The 14,881-nt window shown below is 39.3% G+C and overlaps 1 protein-coding gene across 1 annotated transcript; it reads left to right on the top strand.

Annotated features, from left to right (window-relative positions):
- The first annotated feature begins 1,294 nt into the window (after positions 1 to 1,294).
- LOC128659233 (smoothelin-like protein 2) lies at positions 1,295 to 2,563 on the top strand. The gene is given in 2 exon segments (XM_053712913.1): positions 1,295 to 1,627; positions 1,629 to 2,563. Coding segments are annotated over 2 exon segments (1,026 nt in total). The 3' UTR covers positions 2,322 to 2,563.
- Positions 2,564 to 14,881: the final 12,318 nt, after the last annotated feature.

Genomic DNA, 14,881 nt, shown 5'->3' with positions numbered 1-14,881 from the left:
CTCTCTGTGCTAGTGAAGGGTTAATACAAACTGCTACTCTCTGTGCTAGTGAAGGGTTAATACACACTGTGCTGCTCTCTGTGCTAGTGAAGGGTTAATACACACTGTGCTGCTCTCTGTGCTAGTGAAGGGTTAATACACACTGTGCTGCTCTCTGTGCTAGTGAAGGGTTAATATACACTGTGCTGCTCTCTGTGCTAGTGAAGGGTTAATACACACTGTGCAGCTCTCTGTGCTAGTGAAGGGTTAATACAAACTGCTACTCTCTGTGCTAGTGAAGGGTTAATACACACTGTGCTGCTCTCTGTGCTAGTGAAGGGTTAATACACACTGTGCTGCTCTCTGTGCTAGTGAAGGGTTAATACAAACTGTGCAGTTCTCTGTGCTAGTGAAGGGTTAATACACACTGTGCTGCTCTGTGCTAGTAAAGGGTTAATACACACTGTGCCGCTCTCTGTGCTAGTGATGGATTAATTATGTTCACTGTATGTTGTGACACTCCACCCTGCGTGGCACAATGACATGTAACTTGCATAACTGTATGCATTGTTGGTTATAAATAAAAAAATAAAAAAGTTAAAAAAAAAGACACACACACACACACACAAATTCACACACAAATTCAGGTATTTTCAAAACAAACACATCCAGACACTGCTGAATCTAATGCTATTTTATACAAACACATCTGGTAACTGCCAAAACCATCTCTATTTAATGAAAAAAAGATGCATTCTGCTGGATCCATCTCTAATTTAGTGTTTTCCATGCAAACACATCTATACATTGGTGGATCATCACTATTTTTGACAAAAAAATCTGGATTCTAATAGCACCATCTCTTTTTAACAGATAAAGAGCTGGATCCTGCTGGATCCATGGATAACTTACACAGACACACATATCCAAATATTTTCCACACAAACATATCCAGACTCTACTGGATCTAATGCTATTTAACCCTTTAAGGACACAGCTTTCAGTTTGTTCAATTGTTTTATGACAGAAAAATTCCGTCATATGTCCTTAAGAGGTTAAAAAACAGCAACATATATATCCTAGAACCAACATTTTTATTACAGAAAAAAAGCCGCAACCAGCTTGATCCATGTCTAATTTAGACAAACACATATAAATGTAAGTACTTCCCACACAAAAACATCCTGACACTGCCTGAACTAATGCTATTTTAGACAGAAAAATCTTATCCTCTCAGAACCAACTCTTTTTACAGAAAAATAGACAGACCCTGCCTGATCCATATCTAATTTAGACTGACACATAAAAAATCTAAATGTCGGTGTCCGGGAAAGCGCAGAATGTTATGACGGAGTCACAGAACCATGTGGAGGATGCAAGGAATACTGGCTCTTCAGTAGTTGAAAATGGACATCACCAGTCCAGTCCAGATAAACCAAAAGGCTCTTCAGGCTTTGGCTTACAAGACGCTACAGCACACGAACATTCACCTGCACTTTCTGTGAGGATGCCGCATTTGCCAGTGACCGCTGTCACCAAAGGCACAGCTGATATACATCCAAGCTCATCCAATGGCAGCAGCCGTCCTAATTTGCATGACCCCAAAAGTCCAACAGAGACGTCACCTAAACAAAGCAAAAAAAAAAACAGGTGGAGTAAGGACATGGAATGCCAGCGTTGACAAAACTATGGGTGTAACTACAAATTCAGAGAAAATTATTTCTGCCACAAAGACTACCCATAGTTACAGTGTGACAGGCTCGTCCATAAGTAGTGAAAGTACAGACAGATATTTTGATGTCACTTCAAAATCCCAGTCGCCTCCTGCCATTAATCGTCAGGCTGAAAAGAAGCCGGATCTGGTGAGGTCCCAGACATTACCCCGCTCTTCTGGTACGCAGGCTCACAAGGCCTTTTTTGAGAAGTTTGATCCTGATAGTTCCAAGGGCAAGGGGGAATCCAAGGTGAAACTAAAAAGGTCTCAGAGTTTTGGCGTTTCCAGTGCCAGCAGCATTAAGCAAATTCTCTTGGAATGGTGTCGCTCCAAAACAATTGGCTATAAGCACATTGACCTACAGAACTTCTCATCCAGCTGGAACGATGGGATGGCCTTTTGTGCCCTGGTCCACTCATTCTTCCCAGAAGCTTTTGATTATGACGCTCTAGAGCCAACAAACCACAAACAGAATTTCGAGCTGGCTTTCTCTACTGCAGAGAAAATGGCTCACTGTGACCGTCTTATTGAAGTGGAAGATATGCTTATGATGGGGAAGAAGCCAGATCCGATGTGTGTGTTTACCTATGTGCAGTCGCTATATAATCACCTGCGGCGTTTTGAGTGACAAGCACACTTACTGAAGTACAGTAGCTTCCTGTGAGCAATCCCCCCCCACTACAAAACTTCTTGCGCCATACTATCCCTTCAGAACAACCACTACACAGACGAAGAACTCATCAGCTGACACTCTATGCAACTTCCAGCACTGTGACAACTGAAAAGCTTATAAGACAGTACTGTCCTTGAGATGCTTGGTACATTCTATTTTTACAACCGTTTACTGTTAATGCCACTGAGAAGAAGTGGATGGGAGCCAGCTTTTGTCACCTTCAGAGCTGATTTGACAGTGTCTGTAATACAGTCTACAGAACACATCACAGGCTGTGCTAGTTGGTGTGTCGATAAAAACAAAGTGCCAGGAGCACAGAGCAAGGCAGAAGCGAAGATTTTTCATTACCAGAGTGGCCTACAGCATTACTGCCTTGTACAGCTATGAATCTAAGGCTGGTGCTAAGGAAAAAACAACACTTTATGCTGTGAATCTACTTAACGTTGCAGTATGTCCCTGCTTACAGTGTGTGTTTGATATGTTTTACTGCTGGTTTTATTTAGGAGATGAAGATATTGCTTTGTGCTTCCCCTATTTGTTTCACTACAAGAACATTTGTAGCATCACATGTCAGAAGTGCGTGGAAATGTTTGTTTAGATGTTACAGACAACATTTAAACCCAAGTAGCGGAATGCACATGAGAATGACATGAATGGGAGAGATACATTCTCCATAGTAATTGCCAAAAAGGTCACATTTTTAATTCTCTGGACTGATTTTTACTTAATAATCTATGAGCAGATGTAGAGTATTGATTATTGTATTTTTTCTTATTTTAAAAGGACATAAAGCTGCAATAATGAAATGCTTTAGTGTACAACAGTATTGTTATTTCACCATTGTTTGCCTATACCTGTGTTCGTTCCCCACAGGATGGTTAAACACCTAGTTAAAGTAAACTACAGAGCTGCTAATCATGAACTGAATACAGCTGGAAAGTGGCAGCTACGCATATATGGGGCCCCTGATTGACTCACCATCCTTGTTCAGCTCTGCACCAGTAATGGTTCAGAGCTGACTTTATCTGTTTATTAATCATTTTGCATGGGATTGAGCACATAGGTATAGACAACCAATAAGGTAATATGAAAATGCTGCAGATTTATATCCCTTTAAAGCTGTCAGAAAATATTGCACTTGATATGAATTTAATAGTAAGCTCAAGTGATTTTACTTTTTATTATCATTCTTTAGAAAGTCCACTTTAGCCTTTTTCAATTCTTACTTTAAAAAAAAAAAAACTTTGCAAGACTACACATGTTGTCTTCTGTATTGTCACCATGTTGAAATATCGAGGTCAGTTGCTTACAATTACTTAAGGGCTGAGGAAGACTGCTGCATTGCCTTTCAGGGAGGGAGTTAACTGCTGTTAATGTTTCTAAAAGGTAAATATTGGATATTGATAGAACAGTTCTGTTTGTGCTGAGAAAGAGTTTGAGCAGCCAGGCAGCCCATACATATATTGATTGCAATGTAGGTGTTTTTAAAAGGGTGTATACAGCTTGAAAACTTAACTGTGAAATGTTCCATTTACGCAGGTTTTTGCAAATTTTACTTACTCCTTGAAGCTAGAATGAGCAGCTAAAGGATCTTCATTGGGTAGAAAATAATGAACATCTTACAATGCATGACAGAGAATAGGTTTCATTTTGTGTGTATCCCATGGTCCTTTACAACACAACCCTTCTTGAGTATACAGAAGGAAATATGTTGCTGTAATTTTCCTTCAGACCAGAGAGACCTTAGCTGTATTATAAACAGCGTATATATAACACAATTGGCTTATAAAACTTCGATTTGCAGTATCTTTTTTTTTAGCACAAACAACAATATACAACATTTTCACCACATCACTTGCAAGATGAAAAAATAATTTAAAAATGGTTCTTTCTTGAAAATGCTACCCCTCTATTGTTTGGTAGAGCTTAAAGAGGACATATGCTTTGCAAAGGATGTTATGTGAATGTGAGATTAGTATGATACACTTAAGCTCTATTATTAGTGTGTGTGGAGATTTGTAGTAATAGTTTTAAAGTGTATTTTTTTATAAAACTGAACAGAAGTGAGCACAGATGTCCTGCTCTAAGGAATTACTAGAACATTAAAATAAATAGGAAGTCAAGCTGACAAATTCCAGAACAAGCAGAAATTCCAAAATCCTTAAAGGGCCATAATACCCAAATGTTTAAACACTTGAAAGTGATGCAGCATAGCTGTAAAAAGCTGACTAGAAAATATCACCTGAACATCTCTATGTAAAAAAGAAAGATATTTTACCTCAAAAGTTCCTCAGTAGCCACATCCCATTGTAAAGGATTTCTAAGCAGCATTTTAGTATGTCTGTCCTGGGACAGCTTAGGGGATGAGCCTCGTGAACTCTCATATTATTTCACCAATCAGGTAAAGGAAGCTTACTATGAAATCTCATGAGAGTTAAGTCAAATCTCATGAGATCACAGTAAGAGTTCATGACCTCAGCACTGCTGATGCTGATTGGCTGCTGTTAATTTCTTCATTTTTTTTTAATTTTTACCTGCAGCTGGGAGCAGGTGAAGTATAACTTTTTACACAGAACTTACTCTGCTGAGCTGAGGAAATTGTGAGGTAAAATATCTTCCTTTTTTACATAGAGATGCTCAGGTGATATTTTCCTGTCAGCTTTTTACAGTTATACTGCATCAGTTTCAAGTGATTTAGCATATGAGTATTATGTCCCTTTAAGTATGTGTAATTTTATAGACCCTGTCCTCTTATTAACCCCTAGGCTACCAAAGAGGTCTGAAATACATTGTAGCCAAAGAGTTATTGTAATGGTTTCTAACTTCATCTCAGTGGTTAGCTGTACAAGTTTAAATAAAGCCTCTTTTTATATAAAGTGGTTCAGTTAATCCAGTGCAAGACAACTGTAGTCTATTTAAAGAAAAACCTGTTACAATCTTTCTTACAGTACAAAAGCCAAGGAAAAAAATATTGTACCTAGAAGCATATGGAATTCAAGCATAGCATTTTGCTTTGCTTATGAATAGGACAGCAACATTTATTTCTTAAATGCTAAAATCCACACCTCCTGCATGAACATACCACATCACCTGCACCTCCAGACTCCAACATACAGTAAGTTTAGACATTTACCTGTGGTAGCCACACCTTGTTCCATCTGTTTCTTTTGATATATAATCATGGGATATGTTCTGCTGGAGCTTAAAATAATGTTTTCAATGTATTCCTTGGTATTCTAGCACTAATATATTAATAAAGGGCACAGCACAGGTTCAGTTGCTTAAATATATGATTTTCACATCTCACATTATCAATTGTTTTGGTCACTTGAATTATTTTAGCAATAACTGGTGTGTTTATAACACTTTGTAACAATGAATATAACATTGATTTTATATTTTTATCCTTTACTTGGTAAAGACATGTTGTAACCACAGAATCTGGAAGAGACACAATAGAACTATAGCATTTTGCAATCTCCATATTAGGGGATGTAAAGGGTTCTATTGCACTGGCAACAAAATTGTAGGCAATGTCACATAAACCTGGTATCAAACTGCAGAGGAGACTGTATGACCTGGTCTCAAAATGCTGAACATGATTTTGTGTGAAATACAAGTGATGTTTTTCAGTATTGTTAGTTACATGTAGAAGACAAACCCACATTAAAAAAGTTCTGGTGCCAGTAATGTATACACTATTTGCCAGTTTTTATGGCTTAGTAAAATGTAGCAAATTCTTACACACATGTAGTCATTTGTGATTTGTATTGTTTTATAACATTTCTTACATGTTGAAATCTATTATGTCTAAATAAAATGTTGTGAAGTTGCAAATGAGCTTGTACAGAAGTGTTAAAATTAATTAAAAAATGTACAGTAAAAAAAAAAAATCTAAATGTTTTCCATACAAACCCATCTAGACATTGCTCAGTCCAATGCTATTATTCACTAAAGGACCAGGATCTTACCAGAATCAACTCTTTTTTACATCTAAACAGCTGGATCCTGCTGGATCCGAGTCTAATTTAGACAGGTACATACAAATCCAAATATTTTCAACACAAACACATCAAGACATTCCTGGATCCAAAGTTATTGTACACAAAAACATCAGGATCCTACCAGAGCCAATTCTCTGCTGAATCTAGTGCTATATTTACACATAAACAAAATGTGTTGGTTCTGAAAGTACCCAGATGTTTTTGTATAAAATATTGTTGGATCCAGAAGTGTCTGGCTGTGTTTGTCTGGGATAACAGTTACATTTCTGTGTATCTGTCTAAATTAAACATGGATCCTCTAAATTAGACATGGATCTGTCAGGATCTGACTGTTTATTTTATAAAAAGTATTGCTTCTGAAAGGATCCAGAAGTTTTTGTGCAAAATATTGTACGATCCAGAAGTGTTTGGCTGCGTTTGTGTGGAAAACATTTAAATTTGTGTGTATCTGTCTAAATTAGATATGGATCCGACAGGATCTGGCTGTTTTTCTGTAAAAAAAAGTGTTGTTTCTGAAACGACCCAGATGTTTTTGTGTACAAAATTGGTGGATCCAGAAGTGTCTTGATGTGTTTGTGTGGAAAACACTTACATTTGTGTATTTCTGTCTAAATTAGACATGGATCCTACAGGATCCGATTGTTTTTCAGTAATCAAGTTTTAGTTCTAAAAGGACCCAGATGGTTTTTGTGTAAAAAAATGGTGTATCCAGAACTGTCTGGATGTGTTTGTGTGGAAAACAGTTACATTTCTGTATCTCTGTCTAAACTAGACATGGATCCATCAGGATCCAGCTGTTTTTGTGTATAAAAAAAAAAATTATTTCTGAAAGAACCCAGAAGTTTTTGTGTCAAAAAATTGGTGGATCCAGAAGTGTCTGGATGTGTTTGTGTATATCTGTCTAAATTAGACATGGATCCGGCAGGATCTGGTTTTTACCCACACCCCTCTTCTAGCAGTATTTTTTTCTGAACTTCTCTAGAATTTGATCCCATCACAATTCTATCTTTTATCATCAGTGTCATGTAAGGCACCGTCTTTAGCTTTGAGATATAGCTGTGTGACCCACTCATCTATAGATTCTGTTGTACCCTGATGTCTTTCATAAAACACTTTTCTCTGTACAGTTATGTTTTTCTTAGGATTACAGTATGCCTCAAACTTCTCAAATAACACATTGGGATCCTTTTTACCTTCAGCAGATACAGCTCCACTAGCACTCAATGATCTGCAGATATCTCTGCCTTTCTCTCCAATGCAAATGAAAAACTGTGCAGCCTTCTGCTCCTGTGTCCACTTGTCAGTATCAGGGCTAGCAAATAATAATTCCATGAGCTCTCTCCATCTTGTCCAGTGCTCAGATACATTGGCTTTATCAAAGTCCATAGAAGGCACTTGCTGTCTGCTTGCAGCCATGACAAACCTATAGGGACAGTCTACACCAAAATTCTTATTATTTAAAAAGATAGATAATCCCTTTATTACCCATTCGTCAGTTTTGCAAAACCAACACAGTAATATAAATATATGTTTTACCTCTGTGATTACCTTGCATCTAAGCCTCTTAGATGTCTGTCAAAAGCCTCTGCTTTTGACAGACATGCAGTTTAGCAAATCAGTGCAGACTCCTAAATAACTCCATGGGAGTGAGCACAATGTTATCTATATGACACACATGAACTAGTACTACCTAACTGTGAAAAACTTTCAAAATACATTGAGCTAAGAGGCGGTTTAGAAATCAGTTTCAGCCTACCTAGGTTTAGCTTTTCAAAAATGCCACCAAGGGAACAAAGCAAATTTAATCATAAAAGTCAACTGGAAAGTTGTTTAAAATTGCATGCCCTATATGAGTCATGAAAGTCTAATTTAAACTAGACTGTCCCTTTAAATAAATCTGTTTACTTCTGATACCATAAAGATCTCCTGTTATAGAATGCACAGAACTCATGAATGCACCATTGTTCAACTTCAAGAACTTTTTATTAACTGAAGATAACACACCCATTTCACTGTTATACCTCATGCTTGTCCCTAGTGTTAGAATATATGAACTGCAACAAATATAAACAGCAACAACTGGAAGAAACCATTATGATATATTCATTACACACTACATTATATTTTGTGGGTAATTGGTGGACATTTTTAAAATTAACCAGAGGTCTGACCCCTGGTTAATTTTCAGAGCGCTTATTGCTACTGCAAATTTATAGTAGCATTAACCAGCCACTTGTAATGACTGGTTATTTAACGTGCGCCAGTATACAGGTGAATTTGCCTGCTTACAGCAGCACGTTAAATTAGCGCTCCACTTGTAATCTAGCCCTTAGTGTTTAACGTCTCTTTAAACGAAAACCAAATTTACAGGACACTGTGCCTTTAAGTCTGTGATCATGTGACAAACAGCAGCAGCTGAAGGTGCAGAATACACTCACTAAGGTCTTTACTAACAACAAGAATCAGTCACAGATCAGTGGGATAAACGTTCTGATGATAAACAGGTGCAGCTAATAGAAATATTATAAAATAAAGTCACCAAATGATAACCATACAAATGAAGGTAGCAAAGGAGAAAGGCGCCCTCCACAGGCTATCGTTGATGGTAGACGGTCACCAAGGTCAGCTCTTTTTAAATACAGATGGTCATTCTAAACATAAAAACAAAAAGAAGAATGAGCTCCAATGGTGCAGTATGTTACAACAGATAGGTTCAATATTCCCAAAGACACCCTCTCTAAAAGCAGGTACTCACAAAGAGAGAGCACTATAATGCAGTGCTATTCCAACAGGCTGGATTAATCAGAGCCCACCAGCTAACTCACATCGGATACAATGTACCTTCAGCTCTGTAGTAGTAGGAGAGAAAATTGGGGGGGAGAGAAAAACACTCCAATAGTGCAGATGGTCTCTTTTAAAAGGAACAATGCTCCCAGTAATAAATCCCCACTGAGATTGAATACTCGCATACAATGCGCACTATAATGCAGTGCAAGTTGAGCAGGCTGGTATATCTGAGCCCACCAGCTGGTTCACTCCAGTACACAGGAACCAAAATATATGCAAGAAATAGCATAACATTATACAATAATAAGAATAACATTAAGAGCACATGGTGAAACCAAGTAACATGATTCTGATCAATGATGGTCTGCTGCTGAATGGAGATAAACTTGTTACACTCCCCCTCCACTGGGACAGTGTTTTATACCAGTTATAAAAATACTTATGGTCTCTGCAAACAAAACCACACACCGATCACAATCAATGGATCCTAATGTTAACAGCAAATCCAAATGTCCTAACATGATTGTGTGAAAAACATTGCAGTTCATACAAACAGTCACAATTACATATTCCTAGTCATTTCAAATAGGCATACTACAAGGTGTTATAATATCCCTGTGGATGTCCTAAACATACATTTACCTTAGCAAGAGGATCACAAATGTTAGCCAAGACAAACCAAATTGATTCCCGTTACAATAACCGTTCATGTTGTTTGAGTCACTGATCACCCACATTACGGCATCCCCATTGATAGTATGTATACCATGTGAACATAGTCATTCACGTAAACGTGACGTTGTCATAGCGATGTATCCACACCAGCTATGACTCATCATTACCAACCAGGTGCCGCAATGCAGAGTTTCCAACAGTGTCTCAAGGGTACTTTGCAAAACAAACTAGTACGATACATTGTCAGCAATTGGAATTAAAATACAAACCTAAGTCAAAATTAGTCCTACATATTGTATAAAGGATATAACATGTCTAAAGAACTTTCAAAGTATAACGATACAAAAGTGATTGAATAGTGTTCCAAAATCATTTACACAGGCTCATGTGGAATATGGCCAGCTGGATAGACATATTGTAGACACAGAGTGTGCACAAACCTGTGAATATAAAAATATAGACACGGAATGTGCACAAATATGTGAATACAAATACAATAATAGTGATGTCGGGAACCTTAAAATTTCGGTTCGCGAACGGCGGACTGGAACTTCCGCTACTGTTCGCGAACCGCACGAACCGCCATTGACTTCAATAGGCAGGCGATCTTTAAAACCCACAAGGACTCTTTCTGGCCACAATAGTGATGGAAAAGTTGTTTCAAGGGGACTAACACATGGGCTGTGGCATGCCGGATGGGGATCCATGGCAAAACTCCCACGGAAAATTACATAGTTGATGCAGAGTCTGGTTTTAAACCATAAAGTGCCTTAATCACCTAACATTCCTAAATTTTTTTTGAATAACGTGCTTTAAAACATCAGGTATGATGTAGTATCGATCAGGTAGTGTAAGGGTTACGCCCGCTTCACAGTGACAGACCAAACTCCCCGTGTAACATACCGCAAACAACTGCAAACAGTCCATTTGCACAAACAAGAGTTAGATAGATTTGATAGTTAGATACATACATTACATAGATCAATAGATGCAATATACATATGATAGATACAAATTACATAGATCAATAGATGCAATATACATTTGATGATAGATACGAATTACATAGATCAATCGATGCAATATACATTTGATAGATACGAATTACATAGATCAAAAGATGCAATATACATTTGATAGATACGAATTACATAGATCAAAAGATGCAATATACATTTGATAGATACGAATTACATCGATCAATAGATGCAATTTATATTTGATAGATACGATTGATAGTTAGATAGATTTGCTAGATAAATAGATAGATTTGATAGATGTATGATTTCCCTGACAGAGTATAACAATAAGACATGCGGTCTGGGACCCGTGGTGTGTTAAGTAGTATTATTCTTAGCAGTTTACTACCTGTTACTCCCCCTATCGGGGGAGGTCTATATGGGCTGCATTTTTGGAACAGGGAGATGGAAGAAGATGATTGGTCTGTCCTCCTACTTCAAATTTGGCCTAAACACAAGTGGCTGTCTCAAATCAGTCCGGCCACGAGATAGATAGATTTGATAGATAGATATACATAGATTGATAGTTAGATAGAATCGCTAGAAGATAAATAGATCGATTTGATAGATATATAATTACCCTGACAAAGTATAATAATAAAACATGCGGTCTGGGAGCCATGGTAACTAGGTTGTGTTAAGTAGTACTATTCTTAGCACTTTAATCCCTGTAACTCCCCCTATCGGGGGAGGTCTATATGGCCTGCATGATTACCCTGACAAAGTATAACAACAAGACACGCGGTCTGGGACCCATGGTAATTTTGTTGTGTTAAGTAAAACTTTTCTTAGCACTTTAATCCCTCTTACCCCCCCCCCCCCTTTTGGTGGAGTTCTATATGGCCTGCATGATTAGCCTGACAAAGTATAACAAGAAAACATCTGGTCTGGGACCCATGGTAACTAGGTTGTGTTTAAGTAGTATTATTCTTAGAACTGTAATCCCTGTTACTCCCCCTATCAAGGGAGGTCTATATGGCCTGCATGATTACCCTGACAAAGTATAACAACAAAACATGTGGTCTGGGACCCATGGTAACTAGGTTGTGTTAAGTAGTACTGTTCTTAGCACTTTAATACCTGTTAGTCCCGATATCGGGGGAGGTCTATATGGCCTGCATGATTACCCTGACAAAGTATAATAATAAAACATGCGGTCTGGGACCCATCATAATTAGGTTGTGTTTAGTAGTACTATTCTTAGCACTTTAATCCCTGTAACTCCCCCTATCGGGGGAGGTCTATATGGCCTGCATGATTACCCTGACAAAATATAACAAGACATGCGGTCTGGTACCCATGGTAACTAGGTTGTGTTAAGTAGTACTATTCTTAGCACTTTAATCCCTGTAACTCCCCCTATCTGGGGAGGTCTATATGGCCTGCATGATTACCCTGACAAAATATAACAATAAGACATGCGGTCTGAGACCCATGGTAAGGTTGTGTTAAGTAGTACTATTCTTAGCACTTTAATCCCTGTAACTCCCCCTATCTGGGGAGGTCTATACGGCCTGCCTGATTACCCTGACCAAATATAACAACAAGACATGCGGTCTGGGACCCATGGTAACTAGGTTGTGTTAAGTTGTACTATTCTTAGCACTTTAATCCCTGAAACTCCCCCTATCGGGGGAGGTCTATACGGCCTGCCTGATTACCCTCACCAAATATAACAACAAGACATGCGGTCTGGGACCCATGGTAACTAGGTTGTGTTTATATTAGTACTATTCTTAGCACTTTAATCCCTTTTACTCCCCCTATCGGGGGAGGTCTATACAGCCTGCCTGATTACCCTCACCAAATATAACAACAAGACATGCGGTCTGGGACCCATGGTAACTAGGTTGTGTCAAGTAGTACTGTTCTTAGCACTTTAATACCTGTTAGTCCCGATATCGGGGGAGGTCTATATGGCCTGCATGATTACCCTGACAAAGTATAATAATAAAACATGCGGTCTGGGACCCATCATAATTAGGTTGTGTTTAGTAGTACTATTCTTAGCACTTTAATCCCTGTAACTCCCCCTATCGGGGGAGGTCTATATGGCCTGCATGATTACCCTGACAAAATATAACAACAAGACATGCGGTCTGGTACCCATGGTAACTAGGTTGTGTTAAGTAGTACTATTCTTAGCACTTTAATCCCTGTAACTCCCCCTATCTAGGGAGGTCTATATGGCCTGCATGATTACCCTGACAAAATATAACAATAAGACATGCGGTCTGAGACCCATGGTAAGGTTGTGTTAAGTAGTACTATTCTTAGCACTTTAATCCCTGTAACTCCCCCTATCTGGGGAGGTCTATACGGCCTGCCTGATTACCCTCACCAAATATAACAACAAGACATGCGGTCTGGGACCCATGGTAACTAGGTTGTGTTAAGTTGTACTATTCTTAGCACTTTAATCCCTGAAACTCCCCCTATCGGGGGAGGTCTATACGGCCTGCCTGATTACCCTCACCAAATATAACAACAAGACATGCGGTCTGGGGCCCATGGTAACTAGGTTGTGTCAAGTAGTACTATTCTTAGCACTTTAATCCCTGTAACTCCCCCTATCGGGGGAGGTCTATACGGCCTGCCTAATTACCCTCACCAAATATAACAAGACATACGGTCTGGGACCCATGGTAACTAGGTTGTGTTAAGTTGTACTATTCTTAGCACTTTAATCCCTGTAACTCCCCCTATCGGGGGAGGTCTATACGGCCTGCCTGATTACCCTGACCAAATATAACAACAAGACATGCGGTCTGGGATCCATGGTAACTAGGTTGTGTTAAGTTGTACTATTCTTAGCACTTTAATCCCTGTAACTCCCCCTATCGGGGGAGGTCTATACGGCCTGCCTGATTACCCTCACCAAATATAACAACAAGACATACGGTCTGACACCCATGGTAACTAGGTTGTGTTAAGTAGTACTATTCTTAGCACTTTAATCCCTGTTACCCCCCCTATCGGGGGAGGTCTATATGGCCTGCATGATTACCCTGACAAAATATAATAATAAGACATGCGGTTTGGGACCCATGGTAACTAGGTTGTGTTAAGCAGTACTATTCTTAGCACTTTAATCCCTGTTACTCCCCCTATCGGGGGAGGTGTATATGGCCTGCATGATTACCCTGACAAAATATAATAATAAGACATGCGGTCTGGGACCCATGGTAACTAGGTTGTGTTAAGTAGTACTATTCTTAGCACTTTAATCCCTGTTACTCCCCCTATCGGGGGAGGTCTATATGGCCTGCATGATTACCCTGACAAAATATAATAATAAGACATGCGGTTTGGGACCCATGGTAACTAGGTTGTGTTAAGCAGTACTATTCTTAGCACTTTAATCCCTGTTACTCCCCCTATCGGGGGAGGTGTATATGGCCTGCATGATTACCCTGACAAAATATAATAATAAGACATGCGGTCTGAGACCCATGGTAACTAGGTTGTGTTTTAAGCAGTACTATTCTTAGCACTTTAATCCCTGTTACTCCCCCTGGGTACTTATGCACAAAGCGTTGTACAATCAGATTACACACATGTGCCATGCAAGGCACATGTGTCAACTTGCCCAAATTCAATGCCGCCACCAAATTACTTCCATTGTCAGAAACAACCTTGCCAATCTCCAGTTGGTGCGGAGTCAGCCACTGATCCACCTGTGCGTTCAGGGCGGACAGGAGTGCTGGTGTGGTGTGACTCTCGGCTTTCAGGCAAGTCAACCCCAAGATGGCGTGACACTGCCGTATCCTGGATGTTGAATAGTACCTGGGGAGCTGGGGGGGTGCCGTTGATGTGGAGCAAGACGCAGCAGCAGAAGAGGACTCAGCCGAGGAAGAGGTTATGGAAGAGGATGGAGTAGGAGGAGTAGAGAAGGTAGCAGCAGGCCTGCCTGCAAGTCGTGGCGGTGTCACCAACTCCTCTGCAGAGACACGCATTCCATGCTTGGCAGACGTCAGCAGGTTTACCCAATGCGCAGTGTAGGTGATATACCTGCCCTGACCATGCTTTG

The sequence above is a fragment of the Bombina bombina genome, chromosome 5, assembly GCF_027579735.1.
Source record: "Bombina bombina isolate aBomBom1 chromosome 5, aBomBom1.pri, whole genome shotgun sequence".
In the NCBI taxonomy this organism is placed as follows: domain Eukaryota; kingdom Metazoa; phylum Chordata; class Amphibia; order Anura; family Bombinatoridae; genus Bombina; species Bombina bombina.
Note: the sequence above shows the minus strand (reverse complement) of the source record. Positions and strands in the feature narration are given on the sequence as shown.